Source organism: Erithacus rubecula (assembly GCF_903797595.1).
Source record: "Erithacus rubecula genome assembly, chromosome: 2".
NCBI lineage: Eukaryota > Metazoa > Chordata > Aves > Passeriformes > Muscicapidae > Erithacus > Erithacus rubecula.
The window spans coordinates 77,349,593-77,359,755 of NC_136685.1; the positions used below are offsets into that span (position 1 = coordinate 77,349,593).

At 37.1% G+C, this 10,163-nt stretch overlaps 1 protein-coding gene across 6 annotated transcripts in view; it reads left to right on the top strand.

Moving 5' to 3' along the window:
• The window catches only part of LOC306812618 (protein ELYS-like), a 38,539-nt gene extending 29,844 nt beyond the window's left edge, over window positions 1-8,695 (top strand). For all 6 annotated transcript variants that reach the window (XM_079327361.1, XM_079327362.1, XM_079327365.1 and 3 more), the window contains 8 exons: window positions 200-629; window positions 1,129-1,228; window positions 2,147-2,253; window positions 3,415-3,575; window positions 4,463-6,245; window positions 7,025-7,158; window positions 7,607-7,713; window positions 8,230-8,695. In XM_079327361.1, the coding sequence (XP_079183487.1) occupies window positions 200-629; window positions 1,129-1,228; window positions 2,147-2,253; window positions 3,415-3,575; window positions 4,463-6,245; window positions 7,025-7,158; window positions 7,607-7,713; window positions 8,230-8,419 (3,012 nt within the window). In that variant the 3' untranslated portion in view covers window positions 8,420-8,695. The remainder of the gene's footprint in view (window positions 1-199; window positions 630-1,128; window positions 1,229-2,146; window positions 2,254-3,414; window positions 3,576-4,462; window positions 6,246-7,024; window positions 7,159-7,606; window positions 7,714-8,229) is intronic.
• The last annotated feature ends 1,468 nt before the right edge of the window (window positions 8,696-10,163 follow it).

Consider the following 10,163-nt stretch of genomic DNA (forward strand, 5'->3'; position numbering starts at 1 on the left):
GAAAACTCAATAAGCAATCTAAAGTGCGATTAATTTTTACACTGGGTATTAAATATAAGATAGTGCTAGAATGGGAATTAATTTATCATTGCCTCAGTAAGAGGATGTGTAACTTAGAAATATCTGTCTTTGTTGGGTTTTTTTGTTTCGTTTTGACAAAAAGCAGACTGATGTTGCTGATCTGAACATTTTTCTTTAGGTGACAGAAGATGATAAAGCACTCTTCGGAGCTTCATCTGAGCATCATCATGGCTTGGTGGAGGATGCTTGGTCTGAAAGTAGAGCTAAACCAACTCTGTTTACTCTGAGCAATCCTGGGGATGATGGTGCTGAATTGCAGGGGTCTTTAGAAAGCATTCCTGGGGAAGATTTGGAGAAGATGGATGTCAGCAAGGAAAATAGTAACTTCTCTGTCAGATCAGACCAGACTACTTTGGAATATCATGATGCAAAATCGCCTGGTGATTTTGAAGATGATGTCATCTTTATAGCTGCTAAACCAGCTAATTCTTCCACTGAAGAAACAGGTGATGTCCAAGAATTGGAAAAGGAGGAAGAAAGCGAAATGGTTGAAGATAAACCTTCGCAGATGAAACAACCAGATCCTTCAGGACAAAGAAAAGAAGCAGGTGTGTTTTGTCCTGTAATAATCCAAGTTTCTGTATTTTTAAATGTCTTCAAAAGATTGAATTACAGATGAGTGCAGCAATTAATGATGAGTTTTTACAAGCACCCTAGGTTTTAAAAATTTTCTGTATTTTGAGTCCTTTTGTGGGTATCCTGGACCTTATGGATATTTGCTTTCCTTGACTGACTTTTTTTTGGTGTAGTTGCAGCTGAAAGGCAACAGTATGGGAGTTTTGAAACTTTGGCTTCTCGATATGTTTTTGGGGTACATCTCTAACTTGTAGGAGTTTTTACATTGTTTGACTGAAGTCATGCATCAGGCTTCTTGTTCTACTGGAATGAGCACAGGCTGTGTGTGCATTTGAAGTCTTGGTAGTAGTATTTTGTTAAGTCCCTGTCCTAGATGAAATGCATAAAGGATTGCTTTAAACTCATATGAGCAGTTTAAAAGAAGTAATGTTGAGTGCAACAGGAAAGTCATCCATCTTTTAATTTTTGTAGGATTTGTGGAAGAATCAAATGCTGAATGTCCTACCCTTCCTGAGCATAAGTTGGTGTTTAAAACTGCTGAGGCTGCAACTTCTGGGGCTGGAAATGAAGGGTGAGCTTATGAAGTAGATACATCTTTAGGTTCACATGACATATAGCTGCTGGCTTTTCTGTGTTTGAAAACTGATTTTGTCCTGGGATTAGTTCTTTCCTGTGTTCTTATATGTAAAGGCCTGTCTATTCTGTTCTGTCTATGAGCAAAAGTAATCTGGCATGAATGTAATGCATACTGACTAGCTGTCTGAGTCTTTTTTTTTCAAATCATTGCAGAGCCCAGAGTATGATGGTAAAGGCTTCATTCAACAGTCCTGTACAGACCTTGTGAGAGTTACTAAGCAGATACTGTGAACATAAGCCCTGGTTTTTTTTCTGAAAATAATGTAGTGAAAAATGAATCCTGAGATTCCTGTAACTTCATTTGGTATATTAGGGAGTTTGAGTTCTTTCTGACAGTATTTTTTGCACTTATTTTATGTTTTCTGTATGTGCTCAACTATTTGTTTATGGGAAAGGGAACCTGTTTTCTCATCAGGTACTTTAAAAGCCACAACTGCTGAGTGATAAAGACAGGATGTCAGCAATGAGAGAGCCCTTAATTTCGGGTGGTAACTTTCACTTCTACTGGCTTTTGTTCAGTTGGTTCTGAACCTCTGTTATTGTAGTTGCCCTCTTTCTGCAGAAGACAAGTACTGCATTATTCTGTGATACACCTCTGTTATGTTGTTACCTAGTGTTGGATAGCTGGAAAGAATGTTAAGTACTTGATTAATTGCATAAAATAAGTTACAAAATTAATTACAAGTTGAGTCACAAACTGAATATGCTGATAAAGGAATTTCTAATGTTTCTTGTATTTTTTGTGTTTTGAAACATGAAGATTTTACAGTGAGAAAGTAACTTGTAAAGCTCTTAAAGGTTTGGAGTTTTATTTTTCAAGCTTTATGATGAATTTCTCTTTCTTTTCATGAAGTGAAACAATCTACCAGAAGTCTGAAATGACCTCTTCATCAGAAGAAAAAGCTGTACTGGTTACAACAAGTCCACAGCTCGCTGAATCCCAAGAGGCAGACAGTGAATGTATGTTGGAAATGTTCTCTGTGTTAGGGTAGCAGAGCTCCTCAAATGAAATGTGTAGTTTGCCCTACCACTGTAGGTGTCTTAAATTGAAATAGAAGTAGCATGTTACTATTAACTTTCATTAAACTATAGAAAGAACACCCTCCATAAAGAAAGTCCATGTAGAAAGTGCAGGGTGAATCTTTTTGTTCTTGATCAAAATATTGAGATGCTGGTAGAATTTAAAGTATTATAAGGAGAGATCAGTATTTATTTTAATGCTGTACACCACTACTGATTTGTCTGCCATGGGATCTGCTGCTTGGTTTACTATTTTAAAAGATGATGCATCCTCCGTATTCAGACTGAAGCAACTATCTAGCAGTGTGCCTTTCCAGACACATTTTCCTCACTTGTTCCCTTCTATGGACTTGATAGCTGGTTTTGTCCTCCTTTCTTGCTGTGGGGCTGCAACCTTTACCTGATCTGGAGTTGTCACAGTTTAAAACCTGTTGACAGCTAAGCCCTACACAGCCACTCACTCATGTCCCCTGGGTGAATGGGGGAGAGAATCAGAGAGCTAAAGGTGAGAAAACTCGTGGGTTGAGATAAAGACACCTCAACAAAAGGGGAAAGCAAAAGTCTTGCATACAAGTCAAGTAAAACAATTCGTTCACCATTTCCCATTGTCAGGCAGGTGTTCAGCATCTCCAGAAAAGCAGGAAGATGGGTCATGGGAAGACAAACACCATAACTTCAAATGTCTCCTGATTCTTCCTTCTTTCACTTGCCTTTTATGCTGAACATGATGCCATATTTTATGGGATATCAGTTGGGGTCAGCTGTCCTGGCTGTGTTCCCTCCCATCTTGTGCACCCCCAGCCCACTCACTGCTGGCTTGGTGTGAGAAGCAGAAAAGGCTTTGGCTCTGTGTAGGTGCTGCTCAGCAGTGGCTGAAACACCCCTGTTATCAACATTGCCCTCAGCACAAATCCAGAATAGAGCAGTATCAGCTACTATAAAGTTAACTATCCCAGACAAAACCAGCACAAAAGAAAGCCCAATGTATGTGGCGGGATGAAGCACCATATTGTTGGCTCTTGCTATCTCTATTACTCCTTTTTGCTTAGACTTAAGTCATTTATATAAAGGTTAAGGTAAAATTACATAAATCTCTTCTAGCTGTGATAAGTATCCATGACAGTGAGGACATGGTCAGTACTCCATCTGAAAATCGCCTTGAGGACAAGTGTGTGGATTTACCTGGAGAATGTAACCCTGAAGTTGCTGAAATTGAAGAAGGCCCTGTTTCTAGCAATCCTCCAAAAACTGAGGAAATTAATGTAAGTAAACTATTTTCCCATTTTCTACAAAATTGAAAATTGAGGACAGACCTGTTCTACTGACAATTAGAAGACACTCAAAAATGAGTCTGTTTCTTGAGCTGCTTAACAAAAGTGAAAAACCTCAGTGTTGTAAGGATAGATATGCTTTTCTCTTCTGCATTTTCTGTTCCTATAACATGAATGGAACATGTTAACACTTAGGCCTTTGAGGGCAAACAAAACCAAAGTAAAAGCCTAAACTGTTTATTAAACATCTAGTCATTAATTTGATTTACTTGAATTCAAGCTTTTCTGTTTAACATTAAAGCTACTTTTTTGAAGTAAGAGACAATATGAAAGTTACAGGTGTGCAGCTTCTTTGTACTGGTAACCATTTACCAAATGACAAAAAGATGACAAAACCTCAGAATTATTTAGGTGTTTCAGAACTGTACTGTTTGCTCCTTCTTAACACAAACAGAATTCCCAGTAATGAGCTCATTTTGGTGTCAAGATATTTCTTCATGCAATGGAGGTATTTATAAAGTATATGTTACCTCATGCAATCCAAGTGACTTCTCAAAGTATGGTGTTGAGTTGTTGGATGTGATACCTGGCCAGTCCAAGTGCTGCAGTCAGAACTATCATGACTGAAGCTTTAAGCATTGTGGACCCAATTGTATTTTACCCTGTTGGAGGCAGAGGCTGTGGAGCAGTGCAGAGACACTGCGATGGGATGGTCACTGCTGGTTGTGTACACAGCTTGTGTTGGGCAACTGCTCCTGGCCATGGGTGGTGGCAAATGGCCCGTTCTTAAATGAACTATCCTCATTTTCATCTAGCTTAGTGTGAAATTAGTCTGTTTGGTATTGTATAAAGTATTAACAGACATTTTTAAACTTTAGGTTATAGAAGATACCTCAGAACCGGCACCTGAAACATCACCATATAGTGAGCTAGATCCATCGAGTGATCTTCATTATAACTATGAAAATATAGAGCAACAGTTTGCATGCGATTTGCCTGATAATAAAGATAGTGAATGTGATGCGGCTGAGGGAGATGGAGACATTTATTTATCTCAGAGTAATTTTACCTTAGTTTTGGAAGGAGAAGAAGGGGAAGCAGAGATGGGAGACCCTACATCAGTAGATGCTTCTAAACCAAATGTCACAACAACAGAAGAAAAGCCTGTGGTCCATTTAGGAAATACTGAAAGCCAGGAGCATGTTACAAACTCAGTGTCCACTGTAACTGGTGATCAGGAATCTCAAAATATTGCAGAGTCACTCCCATATGTGCCTGAACCTATTAAGGTTGCCATTGCTGAGAACTTACTGGATGTAATCAAAGACACAAGAAGTAAAGAATTTACATCTGAAGTTGTAGAACAATCTATTCATGAAACCATAGGTAAAAAGGTAACTAGATTCCAGAAGGCGAAAGCTCCCTTAACACCTGTGCTAGAAGCAGTGGGAGAGGAAACCAGCAGACATCATTATGGCATTGCTCCAAGAACACGCGCACGGGGACAGCTGAGTAGAAGTCCAGGTGTTCTGTCAGCAGGCACTCAGCAGCTGCTGAAGACAGACAGCCCAGCTCTGCTTGGACTGTCTCCTCGGAGAAGTACCAGGAGAACAAAAGAAGCAACTGAGACTCCCAGACTTCAAACAGAGGAAAGTGCTCAAGAGGAGCAAATACCTGTGACACCTGTTACTCCTAGGAGAGGTAGGAAACCTAAACTGTCCAATATAGAAAAAACAGAAAGCAGCCATTCTGATGCACAAACCTTGTCTGACACTACACGACCTGTTACTCCCAGAAGAGGATCAAGGAGGGCAAAGGAAGCTGCATCTGAACCCCAAGAAGGGGTTAATGAAGAAACACCTCTTGCTGAAGGCAGCATTATTGCTCCTTCCAGAAGGACTAAAGGAGGAAAAGGTTCAACTGCAAATCTGGAAACTAGCAAGACTGACACTGATAATAAAATAAAAACAGTCAGTCCCAGTAGAAGTACAAGAAAATTAAAAAGCTTTAACTTACAGTTTACTGAAGATATTGTCAAGGATCAACAGGTGCAGCTTAGTGACCAACCCCTTTCACCTGTGCCACGTAAAAGAGGCAGAAGAAGAAAAATTAGTTTAGCAGAAGTTTCAGAAAATTCTGATCTTGATGTGTCTAAATCATCGCTTCCTCAAACAGAATTTAAACTTCCTGTTACGCCTAGAAGAAGTGCTAGGAAGGCGACACAAAACCTCTTGGCAGACCCAGAGCCTACCTCTTCTCAGGAAGACATCCATTCAGGTGTGAAAGTAGAAATCCTTGATACTCCTAAAAGAAGAACTCGAAAAGTCCCACATGAGAATCCAGAAAAAGTGGATACTCATGAGCAAACTCCTGCAGAGCCAAGTGAGGAGCCAGCTACACCCAGGACTATAGTAAGGAAAGGACATCGGGGCAGGAAGAGGAGATCAATGTCTGAGGAGACTTCCCAAGGACCTGTTGGCAGTCCTTTGCTGCTTGAAGACATAAACCCCTCAGGACCTGGTCAGACATCAAGAGCTCTGACAGATCGTGTTACAAGAACCAGATCCCGCAGGACTACCGTCCATCAGAAACTCTCTGTTGGGGAAAATGAGGCTTTCCTTTTCTCTCCTCCTCTCACAAAGCTGACAAAGAAATTTGAAGGTAGGTGCACTATGTTTATATGGGGAATGGGGCATATCCTCTTCTCTAAACCACAGAAAACAAGCTGTGAGGGTGGCTTTAAGTATTGTAAAGAATGTAAGCATGCAGAAAAGAAAAAATTGCCAAGAGGCAGTTCATCCTTTGGCTTAAGTCCGTGTGACTGCTTGCTTAGTTTTGGTAGAAACAGATTATGAAGCTGATCTAAGCTGTGAAATGAAATTCAAGATGTATTTCTGTAAGGAACTTAATTTCTGTCAGGTCTTGAAAACCAGAGATTATTTGTGAGTATGTGATTGCCATCCCTTGCCCACAAAACCAAGATAATAATGGACATGTGCTTCCAAATTCTGTTCAGTTTCCAAGTTCAGATGAGCTGCATCTTGCAGCAAACTGTGCAGCTGTTTAATTATGTGATTCTTTTTCATGAGTGTTTACTATGTCAGTGAAATTAGTGTACACAGGAGTCTTTTTAATTAGAGTACATGATACATTTTGTTGAGATGTGTAAGGACTGTTGATGACTCTGGAATATATCTTTGATTATTTAAGTGCAGGTAAAATCACTACACTGGCTTAGTTTTGTTTCACTATTTATGGTAAAAGAATGAATCCCAAGAGGTGGTTACTAGGGGGAAAAATACCTTTGACTGGAATGTTTATAAAGCTGATTGGATCTTTATTTTGGGAAGCTATTGTGCTCTTACTTGTCAGGTGTAATTTAGTATTACTGTCCCTCATGTATAGTGTATGTGCATGCTAACAAAGCATTGTCATTTTAGCTGGAAAGACAGACCATCCTGTGCAGTTGAAGGATTTAGACCCGGATTTGTCTTCTCAATTTGTCTTTTCACCCCCTCTTTTGAGGTCAAGGAGAAAAACTGTAGCTAGCATTTCCCGGATCGTGAAAGAAGTGGTAAGTGAAAACTCCAGCTGTCCTATGTTCTTGATTTTAATTCTGTACCATTTTTTGAGATCATGCTTTGCAATGCTTTGCCTTTTTCATTGGAAGCACACCTAAAAATAGCTTTAAATGAATCAACTAAAATTTTTATTGTTTTTCTTCATAAAAATTAGCTACAAAAGTTAATTTTGAATCTATGTATATCAAAAACTGATAAATACTGTTTTAACAAAAGGCATAGTAGCTCTCTTTAAACTTCCTTGGTATGTTACCTGTTAATTTCAGAATTTTAACTTTTGGGATGGTAAAATAATTTTATGTGGAAGGTTTGTTTTTCCAAACAAAGACTACTTTTGGAAATAACTTTGGCATGATTTCTTAATGAAAAAAAAAGAACATTATTATTCCACAGAAGTCTAAGAACTTGTTCATGAGTAACATTTTTGTTGTGTTAACATAGGAGCTTCCAGCTAAAGAGGAAGAGGATACCAAATCCGTAGAGTCTGGGGAAAAGCAAAAATTGAAGAGAGGCAGAACTCCAAAATCAAAAATGAAAAAAGCAAGCAAGTATGAAATAAGTTTTGTACAGTTATTTGCATTTTTTAATGTGGTGGTGGTTCAACTGTTAAGTACCTAACTACTTCTTCCTCACTTGGTTGTACAGCTTTTCTCTCTCACTCTATCAGCCTGTCCAACTTGCTGATCTAATAGGCACATTTTCCCTATTTAAGGGTTTGGTTTGGTCATGGAAATGAAAGAGGAAGCGAATAGGAAAGGACAGGGGGATACTAATTGCAGTGGTGACTTAGCAAGGCTCTTAATATTAAACCTTATGAAACCACACTCTTCCAGTTTAGTTTCTCATACAAGGTGGGAAGTGACCAGACAATGAGTAAAGGGAATGAAAGCAAAACAAACCTTGTTTATGTACCTTTTCTGCCTTGATTCAACAAAGGCAGATTTCTGATTTCTACAAAGAAACCCATGCATTCTTTTAATATTGATTTTGGAATTCCATGTTAGTTTTCTCTTTAAATACTGTTAGTAATGAAAAATTGATTTGATGCCTGTCCTTCTTTTCAGAACCACAAAAGAAGGTTCTTGGTCACCTCCACCAGTCGAAATAAAATTCATCTCTCCTTTTGGAAGTCCAGTGGATGGAACAAAAGCTAAACAGAAAGAAACTACAGATGCAGCAGGGAAGACCTTAAGAAAGAACAAAAAAAGACTGTCTAATTTTCCAAAGCCAGTTGTGCGTCGGAAGATGCTGTAACTGTTTTTTTAAGTTTATAATGTACACCACTGTTTGTAAAGTCATCAAAATTGTATGAATTAGTAAAAAGAAGAAAAATCATCTAATTTGGAAGAGATAATTTATATAAATTATTGTAAAATTTCATAAAAAATGGTCTTCAGTAAGTAACTCCATATGGAGTGTGATTTCCTCAGTCAATGCAGTTTTCTATTTTATATTAAGACTTCATACATTTATATAATATGTAAATACAGCTTATTTTAGGAATGTTAAATAAAAGTGTATACTTCTCAATGTGCTCACTGTCTGTTAGCTTTTTGAGGGAATACTGGGTTGAATGACCTGTATTGCTCAGAACTTTTAATGCTGGTTTGTGAGAGTTACAGACTCTCAAAAGTGATTCCAAAAGCTCTTTTAAAGTTAGTTTAGAATTCTTGTAACAAGTAAACATTTTAAACGTACTAGTTTTAATTTTTAAATTATGTTTGACCTTCTGGCACAAATAATTTGACTTAGAATACAAACTGGTAATTCCTTACATTCACGGTTAAGTTGTACTGTATTGAAGTCAGAATGTAAACAATTGTGTTTTGAGCTGTGCAATATTTTGTTTGTATTTGTCTTAAACTTTGGGAAAGCTGCTCTTTAGTTCATAAAATCAGATCACACCTCAGATGTGTCATTATTTCTTTAAATTTGTTGTCAGCAGAAAGTACAGATGGTGTGATGCTTGCAATAGCATATCAGATTTAAAGGGATACTACCCAGATACTTTGAAATTTAAACCAAAATTATTTTCATAATATGACTGCTACTATAATTGAAATACTTACTGTCTGTAAAAATACTTTGCAGTATTTGAAACCTGCATATCACAGCACTGAAAACCTGATGGTAAAGCCTATATAATAGTCTGGAAAAGGTACAAAAATGTACAGAAATCTTAGTTACAAACCATATTTTTGAATAATTATTTCATTATCAGTCTTTGTTCAAGGAGTATATGTCCTTATAAAGTTTCAATTTGTATAAATAAAGTCACAAACCTATTCTTTTAAAAGCAGACATGGAGGTATTATTTTGATGTGCAGTCTTTTAAACAATGGATTATTTTTCTGTATGTTAATTTATATATGGATGCAACTTTGAAGACTACATAATGGTGGAACCTGATATTAAACTTCTCAATTAGTAAAAACTACTACAGTTACTTTAAGACATAAGTTATTTATTAACTAATAGCTTGTACATAATGAATGTATTAATAACAGGCTAAGCTTGTGAAAGAAGATTGTTCTGGGGCTGTGATTTTTCTATCTCAGAACAAATCATTCTAGAGAAGCAATTGCATGCACTTGAATATTTTTCTCTTTGGGGAAGTATTCATGACTGAATGAAAGCTTAAAAAAAAGTCCAACATTTAAAATGTGAAAGTGGCAGTAAATTGAGACCTTTGAGTCAAGGTAGTAATTATTTTCTCTGTATTTTGTACTTGAGTGACTATAAATATGGTCAAAGAGGAAAGGGAAGGGAAGTTTAACAATATTTTTTTAAAGGTCAACTTTTCAAAATTGAGATAGAATACAGATGACAAATCTGATTTTTATAGTGTGCAAGAGTATTTGTAAAATACTCATGATTGTCAAATGGATTTGACTGATGAAATGTTAATGAATATTGCTTAATAGGGTTTTAACACATTTCTGTCATTTATACTATATATGTATATTTTTTTGGTATGAAAATTAATTAGAACAAATGA